Here is a 23608-nt window from a genome sequence, read left to right on the forward strand (position 1 = left end):
ACAATATCTCAATTATAAATATCTTATAGACTTAGACTTATTTTCCATTCTGATGTGGTGGTATTTTGATGCCCCTGTGTGGTGAAATATGGGACTACATGCTTCACAATCATGATCATATTACACCCTTTACATTGTTTCATAGTGAGCGGTTGGGGAAACCTGTCCTTGCCCCCCTGTAATATTTAAACACAAACATGTCCTTTTGTTACACTCACCCGCTCCTGCACACGGGCCTGCCCTGCAATGCATCTACAGTGTGCTGCTCTGCTCACAGTCAAACTGAGGCTCAGCTGAGAGTGACTTCATGCTCTCGGTTTCTGTTCACTTTCAGCTCCTGGATATTCTTTTTGCTGTCTTGATTGACAACAGAAAAGCAGACAAAAGCAGCATGTATTCTCTTGTCAAATCGCCTACAGGGCTGTCTCTTGATACTTAGATGTTATGTGGTAGCTCTGCAGCTCCAGGTCATGTCTCTTGATTACATCAGAAAAGCAGCTTTGCACTCAGAATTACCCCTCCGGAAATACACACAAGGACTGGGCTGTGAATTACATTTTAAGTTGTCTTGGAGCTCCAGTAAATGATTGAATAATGCTATCAATAGTGGATTTTGACACTTGTATTACTGTTTTTCTTCTTACCTCTACTTTAAAAGATCATGCAAATTTAAGCTACCATTAATTTGGGTGGCTTTGGGATGTAAACAGGAGGGAAAGTAACATGGAGCCAGTGAGTCAGCTGGGGGCTACATCAGCACAGTTTCTGACTTATATTTGTTAGATTATTGCAAACTGGCGCCATTAAGAGAATGCTGAATTAGCTATCTGCAAATATTGTTTACAATGAACCTCTGTATGTGCACACAGCCAACACCGGATTACTCTAAAACAGAAGAAACATAAAAACGTGATAATCCTCAGGCCGGCTCTGTGTTCACAAGGGCCGTCTTTTTAGGCTGATTTATGGACACTTATTTGCGATGCAGCTCCATCTGCTGACCGTGTTGATAAGCAGGCCAAATATTTATTTCTGTTAAGATCTACAGTTTAAACTCTTAGTATTTGAACAGTTGCATATTTTTTATTCTTTTGGCTTCACTCCGAGACACTGAATCTGAATTTTAACGATGACAAAGGTTTACAGTAAGTGCTGACTTTCCAGCTCTGCGGGTACAGGAGGACGTTCATGCAGCTGATAAATAGTGTAGGACTCGTAGCCCTTTGATACATAGTCCTGTTACTTTTTACTACACCTTCACGTGAAAGCTGAAACTCAGCACTTTACTCTCATCGTCGTTGTTTTATTTCAGATCCGATGTGCTGCAGCCAACCAATCAAACATTTACACACTGCAGTGGACTGTGGCTGACAGTGAAGGTTAAATGTGATTCATGCAGGGCTTCTGTGCCGGCAGCAGGTGGCGCTGCTGCTCTCAAATAAAGACCTGGAGACACTGATACTAAAGCACGACATTAGTAAATACACACACGGTAGATGCAGGATACAGAACAGAGCGAGACTGATAAATGGGTTGAATAGATCATGAATAGATCAGTGATAAAGCATGCAATCTTTTTCTTTACTCTACCTTCATAAATGTTTATTACAGAGTACAGATCATACATAAAGATGCAGAGGTAAGCCGTTTCATGCAGCTGCAGTCATAAGAATGAAATCACATTTGCACAAACACACCACTCTTAGGGTTTTTTTGCAAATGTTCTAAATGTAAGAATGGCACATTTCTTCATCTTAACTCTGAACTCTCAGTTTCAGCTGACGTCTCAGAAAGAGACACCAGACTACACGACCCTGAGGATCTTGACCTTTTAAAAAAATATAATAATGCCAGGTATGCTGGAATACACAAACATGCAGTACTATAGTTTCACACAGTATCACAATATCTGATACAGCAGGAGCTTGATGCTACTCGTGTTGTCTGATTTGATTGACAGCTTTTTAAAGCAGAAAAGACTCCGTCATTCTCAAAAACTGTTCATCTTTCCTATTTTACAACTTCCAGACCTTACAAAACAAACTCCATACTATGAAGTAAGTTTACCTTTGGCCCACAGCGGTGACAGACATGTAACAAGTGAATAAGAGTAAGAAAATGTGAGAGTACGATGTGTGTGTGTGTGTGTCTGCTCTTTAGGACCAGCCTTGCTGTCCCAGAGCCGTGATGAGGTCCTGCATCGGCTCAGTGTCCTCCGGGTCCAGCAGGGCGTGCTGCTGGCAGAAGAGTGTGAGGTGTGTGAAGAGTGTGTTGAGGTGTGGGTGCAGGCCCAGCGCGAGGGTCTCTCTATAATGAGACCAGTAAATGTGAGCAAGAGTCCTGAAAAACAGCAAAAACACCTTCTGGACGAGAAAAACGAAGCCCGTCGGAAACACTGAACCTGGAAAAGAAAGAGGGAGGAGAGACTAGCTTTAAAGTGGCGCTAGGACGTGATGTATAAACAAATGCAGCATTTAAAAACTTCCTCTTACCTGCTTTTGTGGGAAACACCTCTTCATCTGTCAGTAGCTCCTGAATGTACGACATGGCATAGTCAAAGTAAAGTGGGGCGGAGCACTTGAGCTTCCTGCCGTGGTCATCAGTCCAAAAATAAACCCTGAATACAACAAAAACACGTCAGTAATAAACAACATGCTGTGTGGTCGGCCTCATACAGGAAATAACTGAATCTGTGTTTTAATATTATGATGTCACTCTAGGACAGACACAGTTAAAAACTCTCTTCAAGGCAGCAAGGGTTTTTATGGTAAAAAAGTTAACTTTAACAATCATGACTCATGTTCATGAACAAACATCACACGGGTGCAACGTAAGCACTTATGCTCTATCTTAAATGTTCAGTTCAACAAAGCCGCAAAAACAACACAAAATATATGCAGCAGAACCAAAGATATCTTTTATATTTATTGCAGTCTTCTTCTGTGTCAAAGCGCCTACATTACCCATGATGCAATCTCGGATCCCATCGGAAAACGAAACCGTTTTCCTTGTGATTTCCTTTAATTAACGGGTCTTAAGTTTGCCGAAATGTCAGCATCAGGATGCAGATTAGTAAAAAGTAAAAAGTCAAGCTTTGTCAGGTCTGTCCTCAAGAGGAGAAGAAAACTACTTTTAAAATGCTCGTTTGTTGAACGGAGTGTCGTATCGATCTGATGCATTCAAGGAAGTCGGGATATCTGAACGTTAAACGGCTTTCATAACACAGCGTCAAGGGAATTTGTCTCGAGTTCACTTTTAGATCTAGAACAGATTGTTAGCTGAACTTGCTGCAGATGTCTGTTTATAGAGATTAATAAGAAGGTAAATCGTCGTCAGATCACTCTGATGGGAGCCATGGTGTCATTACGTGCCGCCTGCTTTTGCTTTCCACGCGGACTGTTTTTTTTTTTTTTTTTATGCATACGCCGCAGCCTGCTGATACGTGATTGGTTAATGCAATTGGACAAGCGTACTACAAATGGAAACCAGAACACTTGCCATCCCTAAAATCCACGTCCCTGCCTACAGATTATACATTTCTATGTAGAATCTGTAAATAGAGTTTACCCAAGATGCTACTTGACTGCTAGCAGATCAGTCAGAAAACTGGCTGTGTAATGCCTTTAGTGGCTAGTGAACCTGCAAGCTGCTAGCCTCAAGTGGGCTTCTGAGATGTGGTGACCTCTTGTCTGTCTAAATCCTCTTTTTCTTTTTCTATTTTGGAACTAGATGCTGACTCAAGTGACATCACCTGAGGCAACTTAGCAAATATCACACCACAAGAGAAACCTATACAAGTTTTCTTTCCTGTAATGCAGTAGTCTTGTGTAAAAGAGGCAATGAACTACATATATATTGTGAAAGTTCATATTATGGTGAATACTGTATGATCTAATCTGTGCTGCCCAAATCATCAAATACTGACATTAGAGAAATTCAGAAACAGAAAGTATCTGCATGACAAAATACGACTATAAAAGTGGGTTTTGGAGAATGACCCTTTAAGCTTGTGCAGTATGATGCTCAGTAACTTACGTGTTGTCTGGTCCACAAGCAGTCGGGCAGGTGCTGGGAGTGCAGAACTCAGAGAGTGCACTAGAGAACAGGTTTATATGCTTGAAAAACGCCACCGCTGTAAGATATCAATGAGAAGGAAATTACATTCATAGGACATGGAGCAGGAAAATAAGAGGGTACAATAATTCAGAAATCTGATGAGGTCTAACTCACTGTTACTGGCGAGCCACTCTGCCTGGTCGACGCCAGGTGGCAGCGCTGTGAGGGCGACCATGTCTGTGTGCGTGATCTGCTGGCTCACATGCTGCTCCTGCAGATATGGACGCTCCTCGAGATTATTGTTATTAATTCCCCTTGGGAAGACAGTGCAGAGTTAATGAGGCAGAGACAGAAAGAGAAAGGCAGAGAGGTGGTGTAAAAACTATCGATAGGTCAGTGGATTAATTTCTCCAGCTGCAACCAGCAGATAACACATTTTACACCCTGTGACCCACTCTCGTCTGTCTTTCCCTCAGTGGCTGGCACACACACATGCAAACACATGCAAACACTGCTGTAACTGCAGACGGGAACGTCCAATAAACCAGCAGTTAATGTAATGAAGGCAGTCAATTCAGAGGCGGAGTAATTACTGTTAATGAAGCTCAGTGCTGCAGCGGTCAGAGCTGCTAAACAAATAACTAAAGGAGTCCAAGTTGTTCAAGATAAAGGTAGAGAGCTGAGGCCTGCTGATACCTGCTGATAAGATACAGGTAGAGCTTTTTATAATCACCAACACAGCGCTGGCAGCTCAGGAACTTGTGATAACTACAGAGTGTGAGAGCTGGAATGATGTTTGTGAATGCCAACGTGTACTGGAAAGTCAAACTTGGCAGCATGATTTGACTTTATGCAAATAGGGAGGCCTCTTTGACGCAGGTAGGGTGTTATGATGATGATGATGATGAGTGATCTCTCTCTCTCTCTGATAGCTCGACTTTAAGACGGCGCTTTGGATTAAAGTGAATATTTCAGAGTGTAGTGGAGTCAGGCAGCTGCTGCGCTCAGTTTTTAGATGTCTGCTCTCACAGCAGCTGAGAGTTTATTCAGTGTGACCTTGCATACTGTGATAAGGGAAACACAGTGCTCTCTATGGGGGTTTAACTCACCGTGTGTGTGTGTGTGTGTGTGTGTGTGGGCTGAGCTGGGAGAAGTAGTTTTTGGGTGTATTAGCTCTTTGTCAAAGTTAAGGTCAGGAGAGGTAGAGAGGGAGGGAAGAATGTAAACATTAGCTTTCCAAAGGTACAGTAGTTCAAATCCGCATCATGACAGACTTCCCTAATGTCCACAGGAACTTCTTTTGTTAACATCCTGTTCTGCTCCAGCTCCATGGCATTAACTCAATTACCGCCAGTTGCTGTCAGCACACAAACACAATGAACCCGGAGCTACTTGTAATGTTGTGTTTGTGTGTAAACACTCCTCTGTGAATGAGCCCGCTCTCCTGCTCCCGGCCGTCTGTTTTCCTTCACCTCTGCCGAGCCGTGTGGGGGGAAATAAACAGCCCTCTTCAGCGCAGCCAGCTGCCCCGAAAGGAGAAAATATTTGCTTGTACACATAAAATCCTTCCTCCACTTGGTTCGGACTCACATGTGTTCACGCTGTTAAAGGAATCCACCTTCACTGATGCCATCAGACAAATATGTAACCCACACACACTCTTATCTGGAGAACATTCCTCAGTGAACCATGTGCAGCCAGCTTTCTACTCATGTTTCTTCTCTCTGTGCATTTATTCACACCCTTTCAGAATAAAAGCGTATACAGTGCGTAACACTAAACGTACTCCCAGACAGGAAGCGAGCGTATAAAGCTGATGAAAAAAAGTTAAGGACAAAATGCAACTTACAGTTTTTCATCGCTGATGTCAGAGGGCTGAAGAGTCTTGCTGTCTGCCTTCTTAGCCGAGGGGTAACTATGGCAACCCCCCATGGCATAAAGCTAAGAGCAGAGCTGTTGCTTGTGCCAGCCCCACTTTTCCATCCCACACATACTAACCCACACTCAGGCAGCATATGGCAACAACTGCTCCGACACAAACATCTCTCAGCTCACAGATGAATCCATACAGCTGACAAACACACACAGACAAACTTTTCCAAACCACACACGCACTTAAAAAAAAGTAGTCCTGGAGTTGAGGATTTTCTCCCGTGTGGATAAAAAGTGAAGCTCCCCAGCTGTCTGCCTCCCCTTTCGCTCCAGTGATCCAGTGTCAGTGTGTATATATCTCCTTTGTCTGGAGTCCCACACCCCACAGGCTCCTCCTCTCTCTGCTCCGAGCGGACAGGCAGGTTTCTCCACAACCCTATAAAGTGCAAAACACAACTCCGCCTTCTCCTTCTTCCTCTTTTCCTCCCACTGCTTACACACTCTCCCTCTCTGCATGTGTGCCCTCTCTGCAGGGAGAGCAGGCAGGTGCAGATGACAAAGTAAAGGTGGTGGTCACTCTGAGGAAAGGAGATATTTCGCTCATATCTTAAACTTTAGAGGAATGTGATGATGAAACTGAGCCAAGGAATAACATACACCCGCAGTGAAGGGAGATGATGTATAGATGGTGTTGTGAATCCGCTCCTCCCCCCGCTGCTGTAACACAAACTCATTTCACCTCTGCCTGCAGCACAGTAAGATGTATGTGACAGGCGTGTTCATGTTTGCACTTGGGGAGACGTAGCCTTAATTGTTAGTGTGCGAAACATACAGTAAAGACCGGGAAGCTGACCTGCCCCTAAGGTAAACATATTTGTGTCACCAAAGATCTGCTCTGTGTGTTTGTGCTTCACAAGCAGGATTTAAACGGGAGACAAACTCAGACTCAGGCTTCTTCTTGGTCAGACATATTTATTAGGTTCATATCTGAATTTACAAGCTAAATTGACAACAGGTAACAGACACATTACTCTCTAAATGAAAAGAAAAAAAAAACACCAGCATCAGTCCACTTTACAAAAAAGGCATTTTTACAACACGGCTTTCTTTAACACAACTCCCCCCTAAACACACACACACACACATACACACACGCACTTGCACACAAATATGATAAGCTAATATGCGATAAACATTTCAACTTTGCAATTTACTCAGTGTAAGTAACAGACAATGGGATCAAGTAACAATTTAACTCCCACTGTCTCAAAATTGAAGTTTTGGGCACAGACAGTGTAGTCAGAGTTGTTCCAATACAGATACCAGTATCAGCCTACGATACTGCTGCAGCCCCCCCAAAAATAAACTTGCTCTGGGTTATCCTGTGACATAAACACAACCCCCTTTTACGCTGCGGTTCCGCCTCAGCGCCGTAACAAAGCGCCGCTGTCATTCCACCTTTGCCATTTTACACTGGACCAAGCATCGCCGGCTTAAAGCCGCCCAAGTGTGAGTTTTTACACAGCGCTCTGGCGTTAATGAAGCAAAACAGTGCATGCGTCAAATACACACACACGACTCTGTTACGCTCTGCCGGCTCTGCTGTTAACACTGACTCCATTTCGCTTCTGTTACTACCTTCGAAGACGGAACGTAACAGAGACGTAATAATCCCGCCTTGAACTGACAGTGTAAAAGGGGTTATAAACTGTGCGGTGCTAGCAAAGAGTTTAATTGTAGTCAGAGCTAACCAAATCTCAATCAGTGTTTTTCCACTAATATTATGAAAGTAATTAATTGCACTAGTATCAAAGAGATACTCAGTATCGGCCAATACTCAAGTCTAGGTATCAGAAAGGAAACATGGTATTAGAAGATCTCCAAGTACAATACAGCTCGTACCCAATGAGATGAATGACGCTCATGTGCAAACTTAATGGCACTTAAAGATGACCGTATAGTGCCTTCATGTCATTATGCATATAATCACATCATACTCGTAGCTACACTGCATACACCCACACAACTCTCATGCTGAAGGAAACCCACACACACATTCTCACACATGCCAAAAACAGTTAAGGGTCAGACGCAGTGCTTGCTGAGGTTTAGCGAAAGACGGGATGATATATTCTGACCCTGTACACTCCCTGACGAGAAACAGCCCTGTTTGTCTCCTCTTACCCTGACTTTAACCAACGCTCGCTCTCTGCGCAGTTTCACTTCAAACAGCTGAACGGATAAAACACAAAAATGTCTGTGATCTTAGATGAATCTGTCTTTGATGCGTGGCATCCTCTCCTACCGCTGATAACTCCGTCACATGACTTTAAAACAAGCATGAAAGAAGGATCAAACAAAGACTGCTTTAGATAAATCTAGACCTTTGCAAGACAGGAGGCTACTTCACAGATATGAGACCCAGTTGTACACCGGTGGGAAGACACACTTTGGCAGAAAGCATTGAAGATAAAACTATTGTAAAGTATCTACATGATTCACTCATTCAAGTCAAACATTCCCACCTCTTAGAGCAGGGAATAATGTGGTGACACTTCTCACCACCAAATACAAACCAAAAGTGCTTCTCGAAAAAGTGCTTTCAAAATAAATTACAACAATCTATGTAAATCGTTCCGTAGGCATATATGCAATTAAAGTCAACTCCTGCCCTGAGAAAGAGAGAGACGAGGAGAAAGAGAAAGTAAAGCATGACTGTCTGGCTCACATATACTTAAAAGATAATTCTGGTTTATATAAAGCCTGGGTCTGTTTTTGTTGTTATTCACCATGATATCTTCAGTTAAGAGTTGATTGTACTCAATTTAAACATAAATGACGGGAAGTCTGAGGGGGCGAGGAGGAGGGCGGCAACCAAACCAGCTTGAAGCATGCTTAGTGAGTTTATATGGTCTATAAACTGATATGGTCTATCAGGAAAATGTGACAAATACACAGTACATGTTTTTTAAAGGCCAAAGGGATGAAATTGTTTATTTTTTAGAAGATTGATTAGACAAAGAAAAGCTGAAATTAGGTAATATTTGGAGCTTTTGCCTGAAAATAAAAAGATGGCTTATATTTTCCTGCTAATCAAACATGATTATAGAGAAAATCTCTACACACGATATGGGAAGGTTGAAGCAGGATAAGAGGCTTAATGTTATTCACTTGTGTTATGTTTTCTCTTCCCTGGCTGACATGTTTTTTTGCTTTAAACTGCTGAATAAAAAAATAGACCCAAGGTCCAATAAACCACAATTATCTATTAAGTAAATAACATGGAGGACACGCTGCAGACTACTGACTCACATTCGCACACGCACGCACACGCACACTACCAAACCTCCACGTAGGAAGCATTTAGCAGAGGAACAGGAACTGATGCTGGGCTATTAACCGAAACACAGACATCATTATTGCCTCATTTCAACAGTACAACACACACATACAATATACACACGTTGCAACCTGCAAACAACCGCCTTTCCATACGTTGGATTTATTCCAAAAATAGATATAATGTTTATATATACTGTTTACATTTATATTACGTTTACATGTTACCAAGAATAGCCACAACCTAATACAGGTTCAAATTTCACAATATTACATTTAAACAGCTCTGAGGGTGAGATGAAGTAATATGTGCACTTTACTGTGTCCTGGGGGTGTTTTTTGTTTCTTTTTTTGCACGTGTGTAGAGATTTGGTTGTGTACACGTGTGCGTGTGTGTGTGTGTGTGTGTGTGTGTATTACACAGGTGTGCTTTCTTTGTACCTGCATACCTCTCCTTTGACCTGAGAATGCACTCTGTAGCTTTGACAGAGCTCACACACAAACACACACACACACACACACACACACACATTACACGCGACTCTAAATTACATGAATCAGTCACAGGTTTGTGGAAAAGTGACACATGATGCTCCAAATGAACAAAAAGAGAGTCTTTATGTTCTACTTGATCAAAGCAAAGTAATCTTACTTGGACTGAGATATGATGAAGGTTGCATGTATGAATGCACAAAGCCAAATTATTATCACTCTCACATAAATTGCACTGATAAATGTCCGCCTGGCATGTGCATGAAATGCTAAGGAGAAAATGGCAGCTAGCTTTGCAAGTATCTTGGCTTTTGTGATCTTGGCTGATTAATTGAGTACAGTCTTTTACTAAAGTGTAAACAGTCAAATGCTCGGATAGAAAAATTCTCTGGGCTGTGATTTAATGCCCAGAGCGCCGACATGCTCAAACAATCCGACACTCTGATGCTGAATTAAATAAAAATGGTCTATTTTCAGACTCATATTGGTTTCCTTTGATTAAAGTGCCACTGCTGGCACACTGAGTGTAGACTCTGCTCATCATAACAGGGTTGAGTGTTTTCACAAAGTTCAATGGGAAATCATATTTTGAAATAGTTCACAAATGTAACACAATTTGGCTTTGGGGGTCTGGCATACCGCTTGCCATTCCTCTTTGAAGCGGTTCAGTTTTAATTACGTCATGAAGGTGCAGGAGAGATCAGGGTTACTTGTGTGTAGATTTGCGTAATCCAGCATACATACTGTGAAGGGCCGTCAGACCTCAACAGTGAGGATCTCCCTTTCTTCTTCAGACACAAAAAGGAGGTGTTGGGAGAGCTGCTAACAGGAAGCAAAGGTGGCATGGTTGCGTGTTGCATGAAGGGTGTGAAGCATGTGTGTGAGTGCGTGCCTGTGCTGCATCATTAGGCCGGTCCATTAGCAGAGGGCTGCGTCTCTCTGGAAGGTAAAAGAAAGATAACAAAAAAACATGACAACATTAGTAAGAAGTCAGGAAAATTCTGTTTAGTCTGCCAAAGGTTTCAAATGCCTGCCACTGAGACTTCGTGAGCATTGGAATGATTAATCACAGTTGTATAATTCAGTAACATCCTTAAAGAGAGAAAAAAGGACGTGTTACTGTTGATAGACTACTTGTGATGTGTGCACATGTGGCATGTAGATGTATTACAGGTTAAAGCAGCTTTGAAAGGGGTCTTAAGGAGTGTTGTCCTCGGACTTGTCCTTCAAAGATACCTCATGGGAGGCCTTTAAAGCAGCGATGTTACATCTACGATATCAAGTAAGATAACCGGCTCACTATACATTATCCCGCTTATTACTTACAAAATCAATTATTCGACACAAAATGTTGATTTGGAAATGATTTTATTACTTAAAAAATGATTATGTTTTCCGTTTAAATAAGACAAGGTCAAAACCTAGTACAAGGCTGACCGCATCAGGTCAATGTGCGCTTTTGTGGGCAATGTGTTACAAGGACTGTCCTTATGAGGCCGATGACAACGTGTTTGAAAGCAGGTGTGCGCTGCGGATGTAGGTGAGAACAGCGGAGGAGCAGCCCCGCCTACTCCCCGAACAAAGTATCCAGATCTGTACAGATAGTCACGTCAGTGGAGGTCCAACATACTCCATGATCCGTTACACTCACATCGAAGGCTGCATCTGTAGCAACGGTTAACTCTGTAGCCTTCTTAAAATGGAGCTGATATTACTCACATTAAAATGAGCTAAGCTAGCTGTTATTACTCCCATTAAATGGAAACATTTCCACTGATGGTGAAGTAAAACAAGTTGACATTTTCTTTTCCATTCACCATCTTTAAACACCGTCGTATCCCGTACTGTGTTCCGTTTAATGTTTACTTCCTGTGCCGTCTTCAGTTTGGAGATCTCTCTGTCGTAGCCTTCAGTTTTTGCATTGTTTAACCTTTATTGCTTTCTCTCGCTGTTTGCAGCTCTTTTCTTTTTTTCCTCCGTAAACAAGCTGACGTCAAATTTACCACACTGCTTTTGGCGGATTGATATGATTAAAGTTAGTCCCCCAGATTGTGTGACTAGAGCTACATCCTTAGCAACGGTCTGTTCTTCATAGCGACAGTCTGTTATCGAGAAATAGCAGACCTCGGAATTAACCAATCAGAATCAAGTTTTTACCACAGCTGTGTAATAACTTCTTATAAAGGACTTTTTGGGTGAACTCATTTCAGATTCATTTCAAAATCAATTTTGAAGACATCAGCAATTAATTTGGTAGGTAGAACTTTTTTAAAACAAGATTACTAAAACAAAAAATTAGGTCCAGGTCAAAATCCTGTTTAACATTAACACTTACACACGTTAGCTCATTTGGGGTTGTCAAAAATACAAAAGTAGAGCATTTGATTTTAAACACTTTTTTAACACTGCTCACTGTTTACATCACTGATACATTTTAAGATGGCCCATGGGCAGGAAAAGCACAGGGGAAACTATTGACATTTACATTCGCATCACTCCTTCCAGGTGTGCCAGCACACAGAGATGCACGCTTACTGTGTGGAGGCAGCCGACTGGGTAGTTGAACTGGCCGTAGTTTGGCTGGGACAGTCTCCATGTTTCTTTCCTGTTTCACTCTCTTTCTCATTGGCTTTCCCTTTCTCTTTGAGGGAGAGTCCCTCTACTGGCACCTTATCTGCATCACTGCAAAAAAAAAAACATCAGACACGCATCGTAAAGAACAAACTGCAGATGCTTGTTTCTGCTACTGGCTGCATTTCACCACAGTTATCTGCTTCTTAGCTGTCCACACTGGTCATTAGCATGCCCAGCACGTACAGCAACCCTTGCATCCACTCTCCTGACATCAGCTGTCTGTAAGTGTCCCAAATCAGAGGGAGTCAGGCACAGTCTTGAAGGTTTGTGAGAAGGTTGTTACTTTAAAAATCCAACTGGGATTTATTTAATAGTTACATGCTTGTAGGAGCACCGCTTGTTAGTAACTAGCTAATGTAAGGACTTGTTAGAATGTTTATATGTTGGTTTGGTTGCAACTTCTTTTCACAGCATGCTATCTGACATACTGTTAGTAGTGAGGGTGCTCTGAAAGACACAACAAATCTTACAAAGTAGGGTCTTATAAGTGGTATTACTAACACTGAATTATTTGTATAATTTAAGCACAGTTGTCAAACACTGCTCTCATCTTTTGGCAAAATAAAACAAGTAAGAAAACAGACACTGGAGTTCTAAAATGCTGAGTGGACTGTTTCATGCCAAGGGGAGACCAGGGGTGTCGTGTTATGAATAAAAGATTAGCCTAGCATAAGAATGAAGGTCCGGTAGGTTCTGTAGAAGTCAACAGTTGTGGGTTAGTATATTTCTGGGATGAATTAGGCTCGTCCTGGATTATGGCATAAGTAATAGTTACATCATATCCTGTTAGAGGCAACAAGCAAACAAAAACGTGGCACATCTGTGCTGATGATGGCCTTTTAAATCCTTCATATAACGTCAGGAAAACATTCCACACTCCAGAGCAGAGGACCTCAAGCACAACATACCGTCTGACTGCTGGTTTGAACACTCTGGAGTCAAGGGAAGGTGAGAAAGAAGGGAACAGACAGGAGGAGGGCAACATCAGGAGAAAAACAGACAAGATGGAGGTAAAACTGTGGCGGAAACGTTTGGAAGGAAAAGGAAAAAGAGCTCTATAAAGCACGTGAAAGTACAGTAGGAGCGGGGTGACACACTGAGCTAATCAAGACAGAGCAGCAGTGCATCATTTAGTGTGTGTACCTGCTGAAGACTGCCCTCTCGTTTTTGGTGTCCACGGTGAGCCGAATGGTCTCCTTGCCAGCCCCCGTGGTGATGGTCTCACTGGTCGTAGACTCCGTCTTGCTCTCATCTTCATCGCTGTCTGAGCTGCTGGAGGAGGAGGAGTCTGATGCCACCAGTGGAGCTTTCCTTGCCACACAGACACTCCACACACACGCTGCAGAGAGTGAAGGAGACACATCATGTGAATTTAACATCAGTTAAAGCCAGGGGCAAATCTACAAAGAACTGAGTATTGAACTGATTGGCCCATTTTTATGAAAATGAGCCTAATTGCAAAAATATTTTCAATAAATGCAAACTGCACTGGAGCACTGGGACACTTTTTCCTTGGCAGTGGATTTAGGGATATATTTCACCCTCTGTGGGCACTTTAAGACTGACACAGTTTCTATTTACCTCATTTAAAGTTTAACAGCCACAAAAGCTGCACAATCCTTTAATTTGCCCTCAAATTCGCTGCAGAAGTAAACTCATCACAGGAGTGAGGCAGGTTTTAAGAGCTGCCAACTGCATCTAAGTCTGGTCGTATGAATCTATGGTCTTACTGCTACTTAACTTTATTTAAATTTAATACGAACAAATTATCATATGATAGAAATTCAATCAAGGGCATTCGGGAATCTCTTACGTTTTTATCTTACTCAAAAAGCCTAAGCATAATCAAGAAACTTACGGTTCTGGTTTGGTTTGGTGTTGTCTGATCCACTGAGCTCAGAGTCCACAGGAGAGCTGCACCTGGGGCCTGTTTCAGAGCTGGAACAGAAGTCACACAGATAAGAAAACTTAGATTACTCAGTGCAGCTAATAAATCAAATGCTTGTGTGTTGAATGGAGGTCGGATTGATCATTCCTGGTGCATTTGAGGAAGTTGGGAAATCTAAACACTGAACAGGGTGAAGCGAATTTGTCACAAGATCTGGAACGGATTGTTAGCTGAACTTGCTGCAGATGTCGGTTTATAGAGATTAATAAGAAGGTAAATCATTGTCTGATGTCAGATGTCATTACGGTGGATTACGTTCTGCCTGCTTTTGCTCTCCACATGGACTGTTTTTCCTGCATACACCAAAGCCTGCTGATACATGATTGGTCAATGCTACTCGGACCACAAGTGTACCACAAACGGCATCATATTGAGACCACAGCCGGACTCACCAACAGAAAGGCTGGAAGTCGGTAAACTTGGCCCATCCTTTCTCCTCGGCCTCTGTGGCAGCTGGTTGGGAGTCTGGAGTGTCCCAGGCTGAGAAGCCCGTTCCTGCTGCAGGAGCCTGGGAGTTCACCTCTCCAAAGTCAGCTATCCAGCCAGTGCCTGGATGTTAAATGCAACACAAATACACTCTTTTTGAGCTACCTTATTCTACACATAAAAAAGGAAAACACATTACTATACAATAAAATATTTCTCACTCTTTGATGCCTCTGTGTGGGCCAGGCTTGAGAAAGGATCCAGATCATCTTTAGGCTCCTCTTCCTCCTCGGAGTCAGAGTCTGGTGCTCTGTCAGAGGCCTCTGTGCCAGGAGCTGCTGTCCTATCAGAAGCTTTACTGGCTGCTTGGCTCTGGGATGATCGTGACCCACCAAACCTTGAATCAAACAAAACATTCAAGTGATTTAGCAAGGACAATTAATCCACATTTACTGAGCAACTTTAAGAATGAGGCTTAAATAAATCCTAAAACATAACATTGAGAGCATCTATATATACTGTGGTGTGTCTACCTGTTACGGGACTTGGCTTGTGTGGCAAAGTTGATCTCTTTCTCCTCCCAAATGTCCTCTTCATCATCATCAAAGGGCTGAATCCTCTCCTTGGAGCAGGCCTCAAACACAGCTGTATTAGCCTGCAAAAGACGGGAGGACGAATCAAATGTGTAGTTTAATCAGTGAAGATCAAAATTCATAATTCTGCTAATACAACTTCATAGAGCAAATCTAAATGTAAAATTACATTTGTATAAAAAATCAAAATAAACTCACACTTTCCTGTCCTGCATCAATGTTGATATTGATCTCTGCAATTCGATCGAATGTTGCCCTGCAATAACAGTAGAAATCACTTCATTGAAACACAATTGCACATTTTCAAAGTAATACAGACAAGACTGTCAGTTAACTTACCCAATGCTGTCATCATGATCGGTAAACTCCTCATCATTGAACCCAAACTGATCAACAAAGTTAGCCGTCATCTGCTGGATCTGGTAGTCCGAAAAGGCCTAAAAAACACAAACAAACAACTTGAATTAGATTAACATCCCTGGTAACAGAAGGCATTATACGCGTGTTCTTATGTTCAGTATGTGTACCTGCTGTAGTGTCAGTTCTTTTGGGAATGGGCTCTCCATATCATCCTCTGAGGAAGGGCGTGGGTTTCCAGTGCCAATCTGGACATGAAAAAACCAAACAGAAGCCAAATTTGAAATGTAAGTGTGTGTAAAACAGCTATTACTGTGATTTAGATGAGCATATGCATGTGCTTACCAGGTCTATAGTGTTCTTCCTGTTGGTCTCTGACAGGGTCTGGTCCACAAAGGTTTCCCAGCGCCCTCTGTAGTCCTCTGGCAGCTCTACATCCAAACATCCACATTTACAAAATGAAGAATGAAATGTTCCTGTTATAATCACTTACTTTCAAATAGGAAAGTAAGTAAACATCTTTGTTTTTATACTCTTTTAAACACAAACCTGTGATTAGGCTACTAATCTGCGTGTGAACCGGGCCCTTCTCCAGGTTATGAACCACTGTGTTGGCAATCCTGGTCAGATGTCCCATGTAACCTCTTCTCATCCCACCTTCTGACCTGAACACAGGAAGTTCCACACTTGAGCAATCACGTTTGCAAAATCAACCTCGTGTCATTATTTCAAAGTTACTTACTGTGTTTTATCATTCTCTTCCCAGGCCTCCAGAATCCTCTGGACAAGGTGGCAGTGCTGAAACAACTTGTAAAAGAAAAAGAGACATTCAATTGCTTTGATTCATTAAGATCCATCACACTAGCTGTTTCAGCTAACTTCAGCAAAGCGCAGAAACCTACATGTGTCACCATTAGGTTATGTGCAGTGTTCTCAGGGGTGATTGGAGGTTCAGATGTGATTTCAGATGCAGCCTGCTCCTGTGAAGCTTCCTGCTGAGGCTTAAATTTTTCCTGGGATCCCAAGCCAGGCTGAAGTCTCATTTCATGTGCACAGGGCCGGAGGATGGCAGCAACACAAAGCTCCACTTGGAGGTGCAGGAAGTTGTTCCATGTATACTTGAAGAACAAGTTCTAAAAAAGCATAGATTTTCCAAAAGTACCTTTAATATCTGCCCCATTCTCAACATTGTACTCTGAAAACGCAGCATGTTTGCTCATCTCACCAGAAGCAGGTCCATTGTATTGAGACGACAGAGTTCCTGTGCTACGACCGCGTGGCTCGCAGAGCTGGTGTACAGCAGAGACGCCACCAGCCGGGCTACATGCAGACGTGTGTTCCCTAATGGTTCCTCCAGCACACCCAGAGAAGTCAGCATGGGATTTCGCTGAAAGCACACAGGTAGAGGGAAAAGCTGAACACACTGTGTCACAAAGTTTATCTTAATGGCAGATAATCAAATATAAGTTATGAAAAAAGTGGTTGCAACACTGCTAAAATAAGAAGATAGACAGAATAAAATATTTAAGGACTGTCTTACACTTTGCAATTGAATGAGCTTGTCCTTGTGAGTAAGCCTTCTGCATTTTTAATGCTCTTCATAATACCTGCGACTAGACTCCGGATGAATTATACTGCTGAGGAGGGGACCTCTGATTGTTTTATTTATAGCTATTAATACAGGTCTTTAGCGTGTTATCTCATACTACAACAACTGATAATAAGGACTAACGACGATCATATCTTTTTTCATCTACCTTGGGTGGCTCCAGAAGCAGTTGGTGGAAGTGTATCAGGTGTGGTTGGATGGCCAACAAAATGCTGCTGTTAACAGTGTAACTTCTCTCAAATCCCTGAGCATCCATTACACCATCCACCCTGTTGTGAACACAGGCCAAATGCAGATCAGCAACAGGAAACAGATTAAAACCATGACTAATAATTGGTTACACACATGATTAACTTCATCTGGAGATAAATTGAAAATTAAAAGGCCCTGGGTCAATTAAAAACGGCATTAGCAACCCTTCTAAGTGAAAACAGACAGTATTCAGGCACAGTTTCAAATTGTGTCACACTCACACAGGCCTCCTGATTTCCAGTAATGTGAGAAGAACTTGAATCCCGTTGACGATACAGCTCTCAGTTCGCTCTCCTGAGAACATATTCTGCAACAACTGCTCCACACACTCCTGCCTGTAAAAACACAATGGATTTGGACAACGCCTTCACCTCCTGTTATGAGAATGCAAACGTGTTTTTTATGTGTGCGCGTGTCTGTCTGACTTACGACTCCAGCACAGTAAGCAAAGGATCGGGCTGTGAAATCTCTTGCAGCTGATTGGCCTGGTCCCTGCTCAGTCGAATGATGTCGCACAAAGTCTGAGATGCATTAGACTGTCTCTGCGGGAAAAAACATAAAACACAAACAGATGTGAAGTGCAGTAAACTGTCTACTCAAGAGGCTTTGAGTGCTAGTGATAGACATTTAATCATCGAAATGAGTCAGTGATTGATCGTAAAATACTTAAATGTCCTTCTACCTCTTCGTCTCTCTCAGGGTGAATGAGCTCTATGAGTCTCTGCGCCAGCTTCTCCTCATTCAGCCACTGTTGAGGAAAAAGAATCATATCATCATAACAGCAAACAGTATCAGTGTGTGATGTGTAAAATTATGATTGTGGGTCTATTTTTCTCATACAGTAAGTGTCTCCAGCCGAAGTGGGGGTGGCTCCACACAGCTGATAAGTCTCAGGAGCACATCCATCATGGCTGATGTATCAATATGCTTCAGGACAAGGGAGAGGAATCCCTCCTTCCGTCGCAGGAAACTAATCACCTGAACAAAACAGAGAGCAGAATCCAACCTCAAAGTAAAAACAGAGCATGTGACCTCCTTGACAAAAGTGCAGAGACTATTTCTTAGTCAGGACAAAAATAGCACCATCTTTAACTGGGTTATTGTTTGTGAAATTACATGATTTTAAGTGACTTGAGCCGTATAAAATTAAATTCCAATCACTTTCATCTGATATTTCAAAGAAGCTCATGTTTCAAAACATCTGCTTATGCTGTGTAAGTACAAATATATCAGAATGCTCTTTATAGTTTTTCCTGTTAGATTCTATGCATATCACAGCCCTGTGATACACCTTCCTCGGTGTGTCATTCTCAATAATCAAGTGGCTGCTTCTGGTAACTCAGCTGTCCTTTAATTCGCTTTGCTGGAAGTCTCAGGCAGATATTTTGCAACAATTAGTTTGAGAAGTGCACTAACTAAACCCAAGTAAACACACATAATCAGACTATAGATAATGCAAACATCACAACTCCTATCCACACACAAGGTTACATGTAATGGAAGAAAGTGATCAAGGTCATGGGGTCACCTGTTTCATTTCAATCATCCCTTCTGGAATGTAAAATACACATTGCAAATGTCAGCCCTTTACACAGATTTCAAGGTGTGTTTCTCCAGAACAACAAGCTGATCTAATGGACAGCCTAACTGACCTTTCAATTCTCCGCCCATCACCACCAACATGTTCAAACCTGAACTTTAAACACTGCTGTGTCTGTTGGAACATCTGTGTGTTGGCATTTCAAAAGAACTTAAACTTCACAGATATATTTGTGTGAGCATTTCCCAATAAAAGCCGTTTCAATTATATTGCTCTAAGCACCTGTCAGACTTTGTAAAATTAAATCAGGAAAACACAAAAACAAAGCTGTCATCGGCTCTGAGTATGCCGTTTGATTTAGCTGTGTGAGTGAGAGTTTGTGTGTGTGTTACCTGCTCAGTCTTCCGTGTGATGAGGTTCCCAATTGTCTTGCTAAAGAAAGATGCCAGGAGGGGGTTAAGTGGGGACGGCTGCTCCAGGAAGGCATACAGAGTTTCCAGCAGAGGCTCCTCATTACCAAGCTTATCATTGATCACTCCCACATCACACGTCAACAGCTCACATGCTATATTTGAAAATCTGCAATAAATAAAAAGAACACAGCTGGCAGTAAAACTAAAACAACATCAAAAGTAAACTGAAAAAAGGACTGATAATTAATTTTACTTCATGTTTTGAATGTAATATCAATTGTTTGATTTATTAGCTGATTTAATAACCCTGTTTTTACAGATCTGAACCTACTTAAGCACTCATCTTTACGACAAAATAGCAGGTAAGAGATATGATGTATTGCAGAACCACACTTTATTTCCTGGATACAGTACACTACATCAGCACTTTCTACACAGCCACCTACTTGAAGCGCTTTGTCTCTTCTACACCAGCAGGGGGCTCTGTAGTAATCAGGCGGACCAGCTCCTGCATGCACTGGTCCTGGCACAAGAACAGGAGAAGTCTACAAACACATAAGTAGCTGCAGTTAGCACAAGCAGGAATTACAGAATACTGAAATGTTACCTAATGATTTAAAAATAAAGCTAACAATACACAGACCTCCTGTTCTGGGCCTTGCACTCCTGCAGCACATCCTCCTCATCCATGAGCTCAGCGAGCGTGACATCCTCCTTGTCCAGTAAAGCCTCCAGGTGGGAAGATGTGTGTAGGTCAAACTTCCAAAACATGGCTGACGTCACAGTCGCACACACTAAGCTGTTGAGCAAGAGAGGATGTGGGATGGTATCATGACCGTGGAGCAAACATTGACATATTTATGACACAATATTTAACTGAAACATCTTCATGATCTTACGTTTGGACAAGGATTTGTATCCTCACTCAGATCTTGCTAAACAGCCATTTGCCTCATTGACATTGCTTGGCCTGGACTTCAGTCAGCATCAGCAAATTCCCGCAATGTAGACACATAAACCCAGGAGAGACCGGCTGCAACCTGGTAATAAGAAAATAGGACAACAAATGTTGAAGAATCATATCCAGGAAGATCTGCTCTGTCTTTCCTAATGCCAGAAGAAAGATGAAAGTCAGCGCAAGTGCAGAAACAGGCTTTGCACTCCTCTGTGAAAAGAGGAGGAAGCAATGCATCCGTAATTGAGTTAGTGCTGAACATCTGCGTTACTGAGGCTTTGAGAAAGGCCTCACGCATACAGTCACATCAGCAGCTAATGAATGGAGTAGGACTAATGAACAAAACAAACCCTCATGCAGAGAGACTCTTAGATTTAAGGTTCAATATTAATACCTCTGTTTCAGAAAAATAAATGTGAGTGAGAATTACTTAGTCTTTAGTTTGGTGATAATGACAATTAAATACTGTATGAGAGACCAGTCACTGGCCAGTGGCTTTATAGTCTTTATGATTTATGATCTTCAGTTTATACATTAATCAGATCACATACACAGTAAAAGATCAATGCTAAAAGATCAAACTATGGTTCAGTCCATCAGCCATTAAATCAAACATGATGTTTTCCTCCGTGGGCATGCAACACATCCAGCATCTTTGCCTAAATTGCAGGAAAATGCTCTCGGACACCGCAAAGTCAGCTGCCACACACTAAAGCACGTGGACAATATACATCGTTTAATAATATATAATGAGAGTTGAACACATCTTGATCGTTTCTATTGCAAAGCATTAACCATCAATGCTCCCTTACTGTAACTGTTACCACATCCCTTCGATAAACATGTCGAGGCTAAACAAACAGGTGTTTTGGAGTTAAAAAATATGAATTTAATATGGATATTAAATTTCAAACAGACGCACAACCACAGTCAGCTTTCAGTAAGACAGGCCTTGATGCGTGCTGGGATCAGCTGGTAACGGTTGCTGTTCGCAGTCAACGGACATTAGTTCTAACAGAGTAACGGTCAGAGTAACGGTCATATCAGCGTGAATTGATGTTAGCATTAATTAGCTTACAGTTGTCGTAACTTCACGTTAAGTTAGCTAGCTTGTCTACTGATACCAGTCTATGTCAGTGTGTTTCCTCTGCTTTCCTTCACTTACCTTGCGTGCAGATAAAAAAAATACCCAACCCGCTAGCAGTGTCTCAATCATGTTGCTAACGTTGTTTCAATGAGGTACAGTTAGTAAACGTCGGTTAGATCAGAAGCTCACCTTGTCAGTTGTTTATAACGGCTGCGTGGCTAACGTTCGAAGGGACGATGTCACACTGATTCAGACCAAACGTTACCGTCCTCCGACAGCGAGACAGCTCACATATGATTACATATTTTCCTCATTACAAGCGTATGTTACCTTTTATCCATCATTTTATCAGTCGTCATCTGCAAGCTTAGCGGCAACTTAGCGTCTTCGGCTGTCAGGTCACCCAGAGGCCCATAGCTGACTATTCAACACTGCGTTGTTAGCTTGAAGATACTACTACCCTTTCCCGGTTGCAATGTCATTTACGCTGCCGTTACACGGCGGTTGGCCTGCTGGGCGGCTGTGTTGACACTGTTCAAATTATACTTAAGCAGGCAGGCAACAAAATATCTGTCAGATTTAGAAATCAAAATGGCGGATACCTAAAACGTAATCAAAAGTTCGGCTGTCCATCAACTGTGTAAACACCAGACCAACTATGTTATTTGCTGTCACCCTGAAAAACTGCTGTCAGGAGCAGCATCAAGTACTGCAGTGAAATGTACGTGATGTTTCAAACGCTCGCACACAACCGCGTTCAATAGAAAAAAGAAACAACCCTAATGCAATGCACACTAAATATAAACTTTATTATTCCGCTATAACAAATGAATGGATATTATTGTTATCTCTCTGACCAAAGTTCTTTTTAACTATAGATATTTTATTCATGACACAAATATGGCAGGTATACAAAACATTGCTACTACAACATGAATTTATTGAACTGTTATTCTAGACAAAGGAAAAATAGAAATTATGTCAATTCTATTTACTGGTGTAAAACTGCCCTCCTTCTTGCAGCTGAACAGAACTTGTTAAGGTGTCAGGTGAAGTCAGAACATTCATTATTTTACAATATTTACATCTGCAGCAGCACTGTGGATCTCCATCACCTGGCAAAACATACAACATATGTTGGGAAAATACAGCATGTAGCATATTAGCTGTACCCAGAATAATCCATGCCAAGTAAAAACTAAAGCAGAGTCCAGGTACTCTGTCTCTCTATGCCAGTTCTGGAAGAAGTATGCTATGCACACTGTTTTTTTTTTTTTACTGTAAATACTGTAAAATCTACATCACGTAAATTAACCCATCTGTTACATAATGACATATATTTTTAAATAATATTCAGTATCATTGCACTCCTCATATTTGCACTATTGTCTTTCATAGGCTTGTATGTACTAGTTTGATATTTAACGTTTATGTGTACAAAGAGAGCAAAGTTAAACCGGAGTCAAATTCCTATTATGTGTGCATACCTAGCCAATAAAGCTGATTCTGATTCTTAAGTATTTACATAATTTAATACTGTAGTAGTAGGCTACTTTAAGGCTACTTAAATTTCACAGATAATTGCTGTTCTTCAACACATTTAAAGATTTGGTGATACATTTTATAAGACAAATTTACGAATAGACAGTAAAGTCCCACAAACACTACCCCATGCCAACTGCACATTAATTCTATTTCTGATGAACAATAATTTGCATAAAATATTGAAAAGGTGTTTTTTTTTTCTTCATTCACTGTGAAGTCAAAGTAAAAAAACAGCCATATCAATCACATATAACTATAGAGCTTGTGGACTTATTCACATACAGCTTTAATATCAGTATTTAAATTAATAAAATGTCTTTCTCAATGCTTAAAAAAGATAATGACACATTCATTACATTTTCCCTTTGACATATTTTGAAAGAATATGGTTTCTGCGTGTTTTGCCATCTGTTTCCGAGTGGGTGTTTGTGTCTGTCGTAGTATCTGGCAGCCCTGTTTAGTCCCAACCGGCTCCTCTCTCAGCTGAACC

The 23608-nt window shown here is 41.6% G+C and overlaps 2 protein-coding genes across 3 annotated transcripts; both read right to left on the reverse strand.

Annotated features, from left to right (window-relative positions):
• Positions 1-1106: 1106 nt before the first annotated feature.
• Positions 1107-6263, reverse strand: LOC138613098 (MOB kinase activator 2). Its single transcript, XM_069686681.1, has 5 exons — positions 5906-6263; positions 4231-4370; positions 4036-4132; positions 2493-2617; positions 1107-2401 (listed from the first exon to the last, which is right to left on the reverse strand). The coding sequence occupies exons 1-5, from the start codon at positions 5986-5988 to the stop codon at positions 2157-2159; spliced, it is 690 nt and encodes a 229-aa protein (XP_069542782.1). The 5' UTR covers positions 5989-6263; the 3' UTR covers positions 1107-2156.
• A 617-nt stretch (positions 6264-6880) lies between these two features.
• ppp6r2b (protein phosphatase 6, regulatory subunit 2b) lies at positions 6881-22206 on the reverse strand. 2 transcript variants are annotated; one of them, XM_069685731.1, is made up of 25 exons: positions 21904-22206; positions 20431-20571; positions 20175-20330; positions 19978-20076; positions 19511-19697; positions 18419-18556; positions 18261-18326; positions 18008-18120; positions 17800-17913; positions 17475-17595; positions 16943-17104; positions 16620-16850; positions 16460-16524; positions 16267-16382; positions 16063-16148; positions 15888-15965; positions 15700-15797; positions 15559-15616; positions 15301-15422; positions 14989-15164; positions 14734-14890; positions 14252-14331; positions 13537-13732; positions 12295-12441; positions 6881-10698 (listed from the first exon to the last, which is right to left on the reverse strand). In XM_069685731.1, exons 3-25 carry the CDS (start codon positions 20300-20302, stop codon positions 10665-10667), a joined length of 2772 nt encoding a protein of 923 aa, XP_069541832.1. In that variant the 5' UTR covers positions 20303-20330; positions 20431-20571; positions 21904-22206; the 3' UTR covers positions 6881-10664. The 2 variants fall into 2 exon arrangements, with proteins under 2 accessions (XP_069541832.1, XP_069541831.1); XM_069685730.1 differs by having other exon boundaries at positions 21763-22206.
• Positions 22207-23608: the final 1402 nt, after the last annotated feature.

This window comes from Semicossyphus pulcher, unplaced genomic scaffold (genome assembly GCF_022749685.1).
Source record: "Semicossyphus pulcher isolate SPU_LCO1_2020_fin unplaced genomic scaffold, fSemPul1.0.p SCAF_8, whole genome shotgun sequence".
NCBI lineage: Eukaryota > Metazoa > Chordata > Actinopteri > Labriformes > Labridae > Semicossyphus > Semicossyphus pulcher.